This window comes from Petaurus breviceps, unplaced genomic scaffold (assembly GCF_028583685.1).
Source record: "Petaurus breviceps papuanus isolate PSGF00001 unplaced genomic scaffold, PetGlider_PUasm1.0 77, whole genome shotgun sequence".
NCBI classification, from domain to species: domain Eukaryota; kingdom Metazoa; phylum Chordata; class Mammalia; order Diprotodontia; family Petauridae; genus Petaurus; species Petaurus breviceps.
The window spans coordinates 9,909,398-9,924,884 of NW_027186492.1; the positions used below are offsets into that span (position 1 = coordinate 9,909,398).

A 15,487-nucleotide genomic window follows, 5' to 3' on the forward strand; every position below is an offset into this window, starting at 1 on the left:
AAGGAAATGAAAGAAAGCAAAGGGACACATTGTGGTTAAGTTGTAGGGTACCTTCCCCACAAATGTTGATTGTGAATTAATTATATTAGGGTTCATTCTATATTGACTTCTGAAAACTGGAAATAAATACAAGTTGTTACAGTGTAGGAATCATAATAAAAAAATATGAACCCAGTTCTACTGGAATGGATAATTTTATCATTTGCTTTTTTTTTTTTTTTGGCCATACCTATGACTTCTTTGAACACCCTCCAATGATACAAGCCATACTGGCAAAATGTACATAATTTATAGACTTAGAAAGTTGTCTGGGGGGGGGGGCATCAAGAGATTAAGTGACTTGTCCAATGAAACATAGTTACTATGCCTAAAAGACAGGATTTGAACTCAAATCCCAACCTCTATTCATGGCTCAATTAGGCTCAACCTATATTCATACTGCCTTTCTCTGTCCCTTAGAAGAAAAGATAATTACAGCATTTCTATATGTAAAGGTAATGGGAATTGGAAGATCTTCCCTGCCCTTTAATAAGCCTAAGAGAATTTGAACACTTTCCCTGATTTGAAGATCTTCCCTGTTCCTTAATAGGCTGAATGCAATCATATGGAGTCTGTGGGGGGAGGTGCTTGCTGAAGGGTGGAGCAGAGCCCACAGGAAGCTGGAAGTCAGAGCAGTTAGAGATAGAGGGAAGAGAGGACACACCCAGGCAGACAACTAGACTTGTAAGTGTTGGTGTGTGGGAAGGCTAAAGGATGGTATGGCTCTCCGTGCTGTTATGGTTCACTAACTTCTTTGCTACTATGATGGATTTGACTTTCTGGTTTGGGGATTTGGTTTTCTGGTGTCTGAATAAATGTTTTATTTCTTTCTTCTATATGGAGAGTCTATTATATTTTGTAATTTGGGCACCATGCCAGCATATTTACAGTCTCTGTCAGTGCTGTTAATATTGTGTTGGTGCTACACTATATAGCATGATAACTATGAAATCAATGGACAAAGGAGAAGGATACCAAAAAAAGTTCAAATAAAGACTGACCTCCAAATTGATAGTAAAAAAATTGAGCCAAGCATGTTGACACATGCCTGTAATTCTTGCTGCTGAGCAAGCTGAGTCTGGTGGATTGCTGAAGCTAAGAAGTTCTGAGTTGTAGGAGTGTTGGAGTCAGTTAAGTGTCTATACTAAGTCTGAAACCAATATAGAAAAAGCCCCATTGGGAGCTTGGGGTCATCAGCCTGCCTAAGGAGTAGAAAACCTCCTCAGATAACAAACAGAACTAATCAAGACTTTCATCCCAGTCATCCCTAAGTGACTCACTGGACTTTCAGCTTGAGAGCCCTAGTATCCTCCCCACCCCCACAAAAGAAGCTTTTTTGTGTTTTATTCACTAATTTGTCCACATCAAGATGAGATCTTATTTCACAGAGATATAGGTGTCCGATCAAATCACTGATCAATTGAATTCAACAAACATTTATTAAGCAACTACTATGTGCATAACACTGTGCTGGAGGAGTTACAAAGTTTAGAAAAAACATTACCCTCTTGATAAATATAGTCTAATAGGAGGTTCAGATAATTATTATACATATTAATGAAGTTTTATATTAGGTCTTTTGAGGAAAAAATTATTACCATTTGGGTTTGGGTAACAACTCAGGAAAGACCTTATGGAAGAGATGGCATTTGAATTGGCCTTCAAATGACTGGAAGAAATTCTGCAGGTGGTCAAAAGATGGGAAAATATTTAAAGAACAGGGGAAATCATGAACATTGCCATTGATATAGAAAAGCTCCTGATATGTCTATTAAGTTGAGATTTTTACAGTTTAACTGGCACATAGAACATATAAAGCATGTTCAAATGGTGTTTATCTTTTGTTTTTGTGTAGGACCAATGGCATTACAACATATGAATGATGTCTTGACTTGCATATGAATTGGATTTAAGGGAAGAGAAGACAACTAAGAACAGAACCATTATTGAGGACATCTGCTTCCAGGATTCAGGGTTAGGATGAGGTGTTTGTATCCTGGTATTCATCTAAGAAGACATCGATGGATTGGTTAAATAGTAGGATGAGAGCCACTAAAATATGGTGTCTCTGAAGTCAAAAGATGAAAGAGAATTTATTTTTATTTTTTGCTCTTTGAAGGGCAATTGGGGTTAAGTAACTTGCCCAAGGCTAAATGGCTAGTATTTTTGTGTGGGTGTTAAGTGTCTGAGGCCAGAACTGAACTCAGGTTCTCCTGACTCTGGGGCCGATGCTCTACTCACTGCACCACCTAGCCACCCCAATGAAAGAGAATTTAGATGGAGTATATGGGCAATAGTGTCAAATCCTGCTGAGAAGTCTAGAAGTATGAACTCACTGGCATTGGTTCCAATGAATTTTGTCATTAGGAGGTCACTGGTGATAGCTGGAAAGGGAGGTACAAGGGAAAGCTTCTTTCTTTTTTTAAAAGACTAACATCCTTTTTAAAAAAGGACTAGGAAGACACACACACATATACACACATACATCATGTGTGTGTCCACATACATACATACATACATATATATGTATATACACACACACATACAGAAAGAGACACAGAGAAACAGAGAAAGAGAGAGACAGGGAGAGGCAACACAGTGTAGTTGAAAGAACATGGGATTTGAAGTAAAGAGATACAGATTCAAATTCTGTCTCTAATACCTAACAGCTGTATGACCATGAACAAGCCATTTAAAGTATAAGACTTGTATTTTTCATCTCAATTGCTGTGATGGGAATGTGAAGAACTTCCCTGCCCCTTAATAGACCTAGGAGGGAGTTTGAAGACCTCCCCTGCTTTGAAAGTAAACTCTGCCCCCTAAGAGGCTGAATGTGATCACATGGAGCCTGTGGTGGGAGGAATTTTGCTGAAGGGAAGCAGAGCCCACAGGAAGCTGGTTCAGAGCTAGCCAGAAAGTGGGGGACAGAGGAACTCAGGCAAGGAGATAGAGAGTTTTGTGAGTAAATATTGATTTTGTATTGGTTTGTGGGATGGCTAAAGGATGGCATGGCTCTCAGTGTTATTATTATGGCTTCTGAATATCTTTGGTGCTATGATGTAATTGGCTTACTGGTTTTGGGATTCAGTTTTCTGGCGTTTAAATAAATCCTTCAGTTCTATCCTCTATCTGGAGAATCTGGTATTTGCAATTGAACATCATGCAATACTTATAGTCATGGTCTTTATCGTGATCATGGGTGCTGTAAATATTGCATTGGTGCTACAATTGCCAAGCTCTCTTCCATCTGTAAATTCCATCCTATATTGAGGAGAAGGAGTCAGTGGAGAAGGAGCGATTTAAGATGTATGGAAGGGTACAAGATTGCTATAGTGAAGTTCTATAGGATATGAGATGAAATTATTTCAAGGATGCAGATAAAGGTATTAACTTTAATGATTATTGTACAAAGGTTTGGAGAGAGAAGTATGACACCATGAGAAAAGACTAAATATATGACTAATTCAGGGGAAGGAGGAACATATTAACTTTAAAATGTTAAGCTTCTTACTAAAATAATTATGAGATGGGACATTGGTGAAAGGGCTTCTTTCCTTCCTCTCCCCAAGAATTCCCTTGGAAAATGAGAGAAATTAACATTAACTAAGGGGCAGATAGGTGGCTGAGTAGATGGAATCAGGAGGACCTGAGTTCAAATTAGGTCTCAAACACTTTCTAGCTTTGTGACCTTAGGCAAGTCACTTAACCCTGTTTGCCTCAGTTTCCCCATTTGTAAAATGAGCTGAAGAAGGTATCTTTGCCAAGAAAACCTCAAATGGGGTCATGAAGAGTTGGACATGATCAAAAATGACTAAACAACAAGAAGGAAGAAAAACTCCCAAAGTTCTTCATGTTAGGAGACCATGGTTTTTTTAATTTCAGAGCTGATATTTACCAGGCAAGTCGCTTAAGTTCTTTGACTCTGAGTTTCATCATCTGTGAAATGAAGCTGATAACATTTGTACCACCTTCTTCCAAAGATTGTTAGTGGGAAAAAAAAAGATTGAACAACATTTACTAAGAACAGAGAGTGAGGAAGAAGAGAAAAAAATGGAATGAAAAGGAAATGGAAGATCTTAAATCTGGGAGGCCCTAGTAAAAGTTGAAGGCAAAAATTATTCTCATAGGGCAGTGCTTAACATCTTGTCTCTTTAAGGGAAAAAAAAACCTTAGAGTGCAGGGGTAATAAATTGTAGTGAGCACAGAGAAATTATCATCGTTGTTTCTTTTTATTTGTGTTTACTATGTGGTGGCAGGGTGATTACCAGTTTTATTTGAATGTTTTATATGCCCCAAGATTTACTTACTAAGAATGAGCAGATAAATAGCAATGTTACGTAGCTGTGTCATGTCAGTGTGGCCTCACCAACCCTGCCATTAACCCAAATCAGGTTAATTAATGAAGGACATTTGGGGATGGGATGAGGGGAAATAGGGAATTTGATATGTGTGTGAGTGAGTGTGTGTGTGTGTGTGTGTGTGTGTGTGTGTGTGATTTATATGATTTTAAGGGAAAAAATGTCTGAAGTTTCTCTTTAAAAAATACTTTCTGGAAGGACTTAGTCTCAACAAGCTGGGAGTGATATCATTTTCAGAGAAACAAGACAAGCTGCTGAAAGTCTTTGAAGCAAGCTTAGGAAAGTTCCAACTGCCAAGACGGGCTTGGGACAATTAGAGAAATTCTATCACTCCATGATGGAAGAGATCATGAAGAATCTCTCATATATGTCCAGTCTTAATTGTGAAATATTTCAGTTTTACCCATTCTAGTTCACAGAGAAATGCTTTACTGTCCAAAACAATGGGTCAGTCACATAGAATGACATATAACCAATGGACAGTCTTTACTCCCCATAGGTATTCCCACAATGCTAAAAAAAAATCTATAGGAACCTTGGATGTACTTTCTGTGGCAATTCACCAAAAGGAATGGATTAGAGTTCTACAACATGGAAAGTCATGGACAGGTTATTGTCTTGCTGAAAGGAATGCAATGCATTTTTCCTACCCTCACAACCCTTCTCAATAGCCCTAATCTTATTTGTATACAATTTCAGACTCAATGGTAAAAACTTAGTTGGGCAGAGGTACAATTAACATCAAAGGAAGAAACTTTCCCATTGTCCCTAAAGAGCAGATTATGATTTCCTCTTCTCAAGCCAAAATGAAAACTCCAAAGTTATGTCTGCAAAAGCTACAGCTAGTTCAGCTGACCCTGTAAAGGTTGAGCTCATGTTAAATTTCAGTCAATTAGAGATAAAGACTGTTCCACATATGCTGGCCAGATTGTAGGCTAGCCCTGTTAAAGGCAGAGTTCTAACCATCCATGAAACTTATTACTTTTTTCCTTTCTTCATCTTCTAAAGTTCAGGGATAGAGCCAGATTCTGAGTCCTAGACAGTAAATCTTAATTCCTGATAATAATGATCTGTTGAAAGTAAAATCTCTCACTATGCTATGTTGAGCTTACAGAACTGAGGTATTAGAAGTCATCAAATTCTGAAATTGAGAAAGATGACACTGGGCACATCCATATCATGGAACTTTCTGTTTGACCTCTAAAATGCAAGATACCAGTGAAGGTGTTGTCAAAATAGATGCCATTTAAGTTGCCAAAGGCATCTCATAAATTTCACAGGTATTTAGGTAGGCTTAGTTTATGTTGCTATGGTAACTGCAATGTTTGAATTTGCTAAGCTCAGAATCCTATTCTTAACTCTAAAACGATAAGAATGATCACTATGACTTTACATTCATTTGTCACAATGGTAGAGGTCACATCTAAAGTTTATAAGTTTATTGAGCACAGTTCAACAGCACATTGTGGGCTTTTATGGAATGTTTAATGATAGTTTCAAAATGTATTTTCCGACTCCTGGATAATTATCTTCTTTATTGTGTGTGGGTGTGCATGCACACAAGTTCCTGCAAAATGTTTTAGCCAAAGAGCCCCAATGACTTCCTAGAGCACCAGGATATTATTAGAACAGTAAACTTTTCTTTGTAGAGCTTGTTTCTTTACCATGACAAAGAAATGAGCGCCCTCTTGATAGAAAAGTGGTAGACTCTAAGTGCGTGATGAGGAATATATTGTTAGATGTGGCCAATATATTGATTTGTTTTGCTTTAGCATAGTTTGTTACAAGGGAAGGTGTCTGGTAGCTCGGAGTGTGAAAAATGGTAGAAATGTAAGAAAAGGGCATCAACAGAACCTTTATTTAAAACAACAACAACAGTAAAGTGGTAAGAGAAGTAGAACGTGGGAATTGGCCTCCTCCCAAGAGCAGCCGTTCTATAAGAGTGACCTAAAAGAATAATATTAATTGAGCTTACCTTCTCTGTTAAATTGCACTCCCATTATTCTCTATAGTATTGAGACCATCATAGAGAAGTGTTTTAAGAAAGGGCATTACATGGGGCACTTCAATATAACAGCAAAGGCTGAAGTGAGACTGACTGGTCTAATGAGTCCCTAAAGGGAGGTTGGAGTGTAATTAAAAAGCTTTTGTGCCATTCAAGACCAGGCATATAATATGTAGCCACAACAGAAAGAAAAACCAACCACAAATGACATAGGATTGACTAGATATAGAAATGTCTCTTAATCTGGAGTCAGGCTTACCTTATATCCTGAAGATTTGATGTGAACTCCGCGCTTGGTCAGAGTCGATTTCATTCGGATGAAAAAGGAGCGCTCAAGGGTGTTGTCAGTGGTTAGTAGACTGGGGCTTGTTGATTCCACTGAGGAATACAAAAATACATACACACATGATTTAGATTTGTACACATCTCCTCTGAGCTATTTCTCAGGTGCGATGCTTGAGCTCACTAAAAATAAATGACTGATAGATGTTTAAGAGTGTTGTAATCAATTTACCTCATTTAGAAAATTTACAAAAAAAATATGTATACAGAATAACCCTTTTTCAGGCTCTTTATCAAGAAAATTTCCAACCTGTTACCTCATAATTTCCTGTGACATCCCGGGCAAGGGTTAAAAAATAAAGAAATAATTGTAAAGTTACTTGAGGCTTTGATAGTTCTGGGATGAGTGACTTGCCAACCCTCAAAGTCCACAAGAAAAACAGAGACCTGCTGATCTATGAGAATAACCAGTATCTGGGTAGTGGTGGTAAAAAGGGCGAAAAGCACTTCTCTTGGAAGTTTCTTCTATCTTGTTTTCTTTGTTTGTCTGCAAATCCTAAGAACCATAAAGTACCACCAAACCTTTAATAACATGGATAGCATGGCATGGCAGGGAGGATGTCTACTTTTTCCTCAGAATCACCTTGGTTTTAAAGGGATAAATTACATCACTGATTCTGGATGAAGTAACAGGACAACTTTTATCTTTCCAACTGGGTCATCTTTAAAACAAATTCCAGGGAACCGTATGAACATGACAAGCCTTATAGTTCATAAATCTAGAGTTAGAAGTGACCTCAGAGGCCAATTAAGTCCTAACCCCTTCATTTTACAGGAGAAACTGGAGTTTAGGGAGCATATATGAATTCCCCAAGGTCACATAGGTAATAAGCATCAGAGGTGAGATTTGAACCTGAGTCTTCTGATTCCAGAACAAATGTTCCTTATATTGTCCCTTACTCAAGCATAGAAATACAATCCAGACAGCAAGAGGTTTGCCCCCTGACAGCCCTCATACGACCCACAGTTCCTTATCTCTGATGAGAAAATACAATTTTGTATTTTAGTTCCCTTCTTCAGGCAAGATATTGACTTCTTCCTTCCATCTATATTTTGCGAAGATAGAATGGATCACATTTGTCTGCACCTCAATGAGCTCTGTCTTCTGAGGTGCTGAGCTTTCAAAGTCTTTGTACAAACAGCATAGACTATATGGCCTCTAGTCCCTTCCAGCCTTGGATCAAAGATCAGGTTCCAGAAATATGGCCTCGCTTATTTAAAACAAACAAACAAACAAACAAAAAATAAAGGTAGTAATCTTTAAATGCAATCTATTACTTTTTGTTTTCTTTTAGGGTTCAGATATGTAATTTTCATTTATGTAGGTAACTTCCTTTATAGAAACTCCTTGCATAAATGTGGATTTGGCACGTGATCTGCAACCTACATTCTTAAAAAGCTCTCTAGGGCACTGAGATGCTAAATAACTTGCCTTTGGTCTCCCAGACACATTGCATCTCCTATAATTACATGTTATTTTTATTTACTTTGGAAGTGTTTGTAGGCTGTGCATTTTGACTTTTCTCTATAAAATCTTCAAAGCAATATTAATTTGAAAGTACAAATTCACACTCCCAAACATAAGCGAACCACTAGCACCCTCCCGCATACCCCTTCCTACCACCAAAGTCTTCTGAAGAATACTATAACAAACCTATTATTCCCAATGGTAGTAGAGACACATAATTTGCAAAGTCAAGAGCTTTTAGCATGAAGATTCCAGATCACAGTGATGGTAAACAGCAGAGAATGAAGCAACATATTTATATCTGTACCTATATCTGCATCTACATCTGTCTCTGTTTCTATCTCCATCCATAGCTATACCTATATCCATATACAGATACAGATGTGTGTGTATAATACAAACATATATATGTAATAATGCCTACATATATGTCCATTTATATATAGAATAATGTGTGTGTGAATCACTTCAATCTGTGGTGTTTATAGTCACCATGACTCGGAATATTCATGTTAAAATCTCTTGACTTCATTAATCATGTTTTTCTATCCCCATCAGGGACAATAAATCTATATGGGATAACATAGATAGACAGACAGACAGATAGATACGTATATATAGATATGTGTATGTAAATGTATATATGTATACACATATGCACATATGTATACATATCTACACTAAGATGCATGGCATCTATATTTATATAAGGCCTTTGAATGTGTCTATAAAGACTGTCTTTTCAAGGAAAAGAAACCTTCATTTTTTTTCATTCCCTACATCAGATTTGAGACTGGGTTGCAAGAACATGAGTTGTCACACACTGAAAATGAAGATGTTTGTGATCTAGGGTTCCTCTTGCAGAATCTTTGTTTTCTTATGACTATGCTTTGCCATATTTATGGCATTTCCATTCTATTGTGATGAGACCACTGGCAAGAGTGCCCCTTTCTCTAGTGTCTTTCTTAAGGGTTTTCTTTTCTTTTCTTTCTTTTTTTTTTGTTTTAGAAAGCTGGAATCCGATGTCATTTTAAATGTACAGCTCTTTATCACTTGAGGGAGAAGCCGAGCCATGTTATATTTAGTACTTTCATTTCTTCTGATTAAATATGAATTACTATGAAATTTTTCTCATCATCTAACACGCCATAATACGCCAACAGCTTTTTAATACACTATATAAGCACAAACTTCTGCTCTAAGAGTTTAATTTGCCCCTCTAATCCAATCACATCAACCTTATTTCTCTTATCAGAGATTCCCATTTTGAATTAAATGAGCTCATTAGTTTTAATCAAAAGCAGAGAGATCAAAACTTAAACGTAAATGCTTTAGATCAGAACTGTCACTCAGCCGTGCGGTTCTATTTTACTAAAACACAAGATCAGAGACCCTTAGAACCAATTTTTTCTCGTAAGGGATGCTGAGAGCTTGAAGATGCTATATCCTTTTTTTTTTCTTCCCAAGGACAGATTATACATTTAAGGTTAGACTTAATTTATAGCTTTTTTTTTTCAAACTGGTGGAAATGGAAAAGTATGCCAATCTACCTTGGTCCCTTTCACATTTATTGGCACCAGTCCTTAGAGACTCAAACTACTGTGAAGCCATCAGAATCCATACCAGAAACCTAGCCTTAGAAATTCTGTTCCATTCAGCAATATCATGTTTGCAATAGCTGAGAAGAAATGAAACTTTCCCAAGATGTGAAATATGTTTTCAGGGTCAGGGTTCTGGGTACCTTTTGACCCAACAACCAAGGAGCCAGGGAGATATTAGATGTGTGGGTAATTCAGGCATCATTAGCAATTATGATTGTTTTTATTATGTGGTACTTTACAGTACAATACTTACAGGGCAGATCTGAAACCACAGCATGGGTGCTTCCTGCTGAGTGAAGAAATGCTACGCCAGAGCCTGGCACATGCAGGAGAGGCAGCCCAGTACATTATGCCCTAACTGAGGCCTTAAGTACCACAAGCCCCACTGTGTTGCAATAGTAATTATCTAAACGTATGGAAGTAATGTTAATTAAACCCTGGATAACCAGTGCTAAAGCCATAGCTCAGTCCAGTTGAAGCCAAAAGACTCAGAACTTGAATGGATGTTCTAACTTTCATTTCCAGCGTTGGTATTCTGTGGGGGAGGGAGGATAAAGGAGAAGGGAGGGTAGACAGGGACGAAGAGCCTAAGTTCTGAGAAAACCTACTTAAAACCACCACTATTTCCCATGGTTTGGGGTGGTTTTATGTTTCAAACGGCATAGGATGCTTTTGGAATTACGATTTGGCATTTACTGCATACATTCCTCAAGGGTTTCTCCTCTCCCCCTCAACAGCTACCCTCTCCATTTATCCAACAGCTGGCAATAAGATATTTCATGTAAAAGCGGGTATGATCTACATCTCATAGGCCCAACAAATACCAGGTTCTGAAGAGAAGCTTTTTAACTCAAGTAAAGAATGCCATTCTGAGGGCAGTACATTAAGGGCTGGATTTGGGTTCAGACAGGGGTTCAAATCCTCCCTGTGAAATGAAAATTTAATTTACTCAGCTATGATTATGTTACAAGATTTTGTTTTTCTTTTTCCAATGATGGGGGGGGGGGGGGGAGAAAACAAATGCTTATTAAGTGAGAAAAAAGCACCTTAAGAAAAGGAAAGAGCTGGAAGCAATCACTTCTTAGGCCTTGGGTTCTTTCATTTGTAAAATTAGATAGTTGGGCAGCCACTTCCATCCCCAAATCTTTGAGTTTATGGTTAAGGTTCTTTGTTTTGAGAGGAGGAAATACAATTATCTCTTCTACATTGTGACTTTCCTCGTTATGGTTTCAATGTATAGTGGGTTGGCATAAGAAATTAAATAGGACTTTTTTGGTAGTTTTGCTGTAGTCACAGACAACACACAAAGGCCAGGAGATGACACAGAACCCAAGAACAAATATTTAACTTAAATTTTACAATAAAGTACTGTAAACACCCCAAAGAAGAAAAAATTAAGACTTCTCTGCTATGAACTGAGGGCAAAAAAAATTTTACACAGATTTTCCAGAACAGAGGAGCACCCCTCTCCTAACACCTGTGACATGGAAGGGATAACGATTTGGGGGAATGGAGTAGGGCAGTTGGGTTGGGGGGTTAGGACACATGTCCAGAAGAGCAGGTAATAGAATAAAGACACTAAACCAAGTTTATGACCAGGAAATATTTTTAGCAAACTTTATAGATATAAAATGTTGTGGTATATACCATTATATGCTTCCACTGACAAAAGACCTAGACCACAGAGAAGCTAAATTATCTAACCTAGGATCCCACAGAAATTCAGGTGGTGAAGGGTCAGGTGAAAGCTCAGAGCCTAGAAGTACCCTATCTTAACTTCCTGGAGTTACCCCAGAAAACAACTATATAAAGAAAAAGACCAAACCTCAAGGGTTTCAACACCTAATAAATTTACATTTTCTTAGTGCTAGGAGAGTCAATTTTTGTACGCACTGTGAAAGATACAAAATAGTTAACAGGTTAAGTGTGATGATTCATATTATTAGTTAGTATCTATTGAAGATTCCAATAGCAACCCAATACCAAGAGTCCAGGCACTGGAAATGCACCAAATTTATTTGTTAATGATTATTGTCATTCCTAAATGCTTTATGCATTTATCTTTAAATGCAGGATGTTCAATCCTAATACTTTGCCTATAGCTGCTGATATTAAGAAAGTCACACATTTTGCAAGTGCTGAGATTTTATTAACTAATTATCTGAGAAAGGACAAATGGCAAACTGAACCCCAATTTTTCTGCAGGAGCAATATGATCTTCAGCGCTGACCAATACAAGGGAACACAAAGAATAAACGCTTTAAAAGTGTTTGGTGGAGTGGGGACAGATTAATTTGTATTCCCCACTTTTTCCAAGGCTAAACTAAACAAAGATACTAATATGAAAAAGAGAAGGAGAGAAGAAGAAAGGAAAAAGAAAAGAGAAAAGGAAGGAGGGAAGGAAGGAAAATATTTCTCAGGATGCAAAAGCAAATACCTATCTGTTCATTATTAATGTACCATGCAATGAACTCAGTATCCTACATGGTACATATGAATACTTAACACAAAACAGATGATATCACAACAATCGCCAAATGAGGCAAATAACTGGGTAAGGCTTGGGGCTTATTTATAATAACAATAAAACCAAATCTGACTTTATCAGAAAAAGAAGGTTCTGAATTCAGAAGAAACAAGCATATCTTCAAAGTTGAAATTCTAGGCCAATAAGCAAAGTTTCACCAAGGAAACCTCTTTCCAGATTGCCATACATCCCTCTTTTTATGGTGCCTTCAGTATGGAAGGGACTGCTTGAGGGTTATTTGTGCCATTTCCAAGGCTGGAAAAATACACCAAAAATGCAAGCTCTCTTTCTAGTTTTAAGAGTTGGCTAAGTAAATGCTTAAATTACCCCATTCTATACAACATACTTGTCACCTCCATCAGATCATGAGCCAATATTCTAAGTTCATTGAGATATATCATGACATTTCCAGAGTAACACTTTCTCCAGCCATGGCAATTTACTTCCATCTTTTCAACCTCAACAATCTCTACAAAATGTGCCTCCAGACTCTTTATCAACAAATACCTCAGAGAGGTTACGAGACTTAATTTTAGATAAAATGTATTCTTAAACCCTGAATTATGTTACTAAGGAAATTCTCCAAACATTGAATGGTGATTAGTGACTAAATACTCTGGAGAGACTGATTTCTAGGAATTAGAAACATAAAATATGATTAAACAATGGCAAAAGGATAGAGTAATGGAATTATAGAAATGAAAGAGACCTCAAAAGCCATCTAAGAGCAAAGGTGTCAAATACAGTGCTGTTAGAGTATCAGGAACGAGATTAAAATTGATTGGGAAATATTTAACAAAATAAACAAAATACATTAGAACATAGATAATGCTAATACAGGCTTTTTTTTATTTTTGGAGGGGGGAAGGCAGGGGAATTAGGGTTAAGTGACTTGCCCAAGGTCACACGGCTAGTAAGTGTTAAATGTCTGAGGCTGGATTTGAACTCAGATCCTCCTGACTCCAGGGCCAGTGCTCTATTCACTGTGTCACCTAGCTGCCCCTAATATGGGCTTTTCTAAGTCAATATGGAAGGGTTCCTTTTATACTGCATTAGTGGCTCCCATTTCTGTTTGAGTATGACACCACTGAATTAAGACAATTTCCTTCCCAGTGGATTCTATATGCCTGAAAATCATCATTCAGGTTCTCCTTGAATCAGCTCAATCCTTGGGCCTTTCCATCTGCCCCACAGCTCATCTCTCCCATAGGGCTAAATATCTCATTTTCTTCAATTACTCTTCTTGTGACATGATTTCTAGCCTCTTCACCATCTTAATTATTCTAGCATTGGCACACTCCATATGTCAATATGTCTCCTGAAATATGGTACTTGAAAATGATCACAACATTGGAGGTATGGTAGCTCCAGGCAACTAGGAGGCGCATTGGGTAAAGTGTCAGGTCTAGAGTCAAAAGGACTCATCTTCTTAAGTTCAAATGTGGCCTCAGACACTGCCTAGCTGTGTGACTCTGGGTAAGTCACTTAACCCTGTTTAACTCAGTTTCCAGGTCTGTAAGATGAGGTGGAAAAGGAAATGGCAAGCCACTCTAGTAACTTTGCCAAGAAAACCCCCAAGAGGGGTCACAAAGAGTAGGGCATCACTGAAAAACAACTGAACAACAACAATGCTCAAAGATCAGTCCTATTTGGCAATTTTAATTATTGTCAATATTTCATTACAACTTTTAAATATATGACTTTTACAAATGCATATATTTTAATTTCTGAACATTTACTCTACATGATATAGAAGCATTTCTTTTGTGACATCATGCTACATGTGTTAAAGACTTCGAGCTGACCAGAGTGGAAAATATGGACACAAATTTTGAACATGATAGAGGAAATTTCCAAACATTCTCTAGGGCATACAGATGTCTCACTTTAGCTCTGGGTTATTCCGGTACTGAGGACCATGGGACCAACCCCGGACTGGTGTACTTCTTGTAAGTAATAGCTCTAAGGGAGAGGCTATAACCATTTAAGTTCTTATCTCTCATGATAAGAGGGAAGTCAGAACCATGGACCTGAATATATAATCTATGAGACTATACTCAGTGGGGCAGCTAGGGGGCCCAGTGGGAAAAGCAGTTGGGCCTGGAGTCATGAAGACCTGAGTTCAAATCCAATCTCAGATACTTACTAGGTGTGTGACCCTGGGCAAGTCATTTAACCCTGTTTGCCTCAGTTTTCTCATCTATAAAATGAGCTGCAAAAGGAAATGGTTAACCATTCAAGTATCTCTGCCAAGAAAAGCCCAAAATGGGGTTACAAAGAGTCAGACATGACTGGAAAATTACTAAGCATGCTCAATGAATATAGTATGGTCTAGTAGAAAGAATCCTGGATTTGAAATCAGAAGACCTGAACTGATATCCCAGTTCTGCCATTTGCTATCTGTGTCACCTTGGACAAGTCACACAACTTCCTTCAAGGTCAATTTCTCCATCTCAGGTGTTTGGATTAGAAAACCTCCAACCCATGATCTCCTTGGCATTTGATATTTGGCAGGAATGATGAGGAAGACAATGAGAGAAGGGTGAAAATGTTCCCCAATCCAGTTTGCACTGAGTCAAACCCAGTGTAGATCTGACTTCCAACAGTCTGATCAGGGTTCTGAAAATGTGTATGGATAAGACTATCCATAGACTTAGTCTTAAAAGACTAAGGTCTTTTCTTTGGGTTTGTTAACTAATAAAGACTTTAGCACAGCACTCTGCCTAAGTATTAAATTTTAATAAGTGGAAGAGGAAAAAAAGGAGCATTTTCTCCATGTGGCTTGTGGCTGGAAAAATTTAAATTCCAAGAAAACTGTGAATCCTTATAGAGAAAAAGGCTGTTTTTGAAAACAGCATGACCGAATGGAGAGAGGCCGTTACGATATGAAGTTAAATGTGCACCTTTCTTTTCTTCAGTTCACTGACTAAGCCAATCATTTCCTTCATATACCTTGTGCTTAGATCCATGGTGACAATACATAAGACAAACCAAAGTGCAAACATCCATGATGGATTTTAGAGGACTCAGAAGCTATTTGGTATTTTACCTCTCTTGGTGAAACAAAATTATTTCCATAGCATTTATCCCTTGCTATGTCCTCCCTCCCCCCAGCCCTTCTCCATCACTGCCATACTCTAGGCACAA

At 37.8% G+C, this 15,487-nt stretch overlaps 1 protein-coding gene across 5 annotated transcripts in view; it reads right to left on the reverse strand.

The window, feature by feature from the left end:
- Positions 1 to 15,487, reverse strand: part of NPAS3 (neuronal PAS domain protein 3) — a 1,174,175-nt gene that overhangs the window by 106,933 nt on the left and 1,051,755 nt on the right. For all 5 annotated transcript variants that reach the window (XM_069105971.1, XM_069105969.1, XM_069105968.1 and 2 more), the window contains one exon: positions 6,662 to 6,780. In XM_069105971.1, coding sequence (XP_068962072.1) covers positions 6,662 to 6,780 — 119 coding nt within the window. The remainder of the gene's footprint in view (positions 1 to 6,661; positions 6,781 to 15,487) is intronic.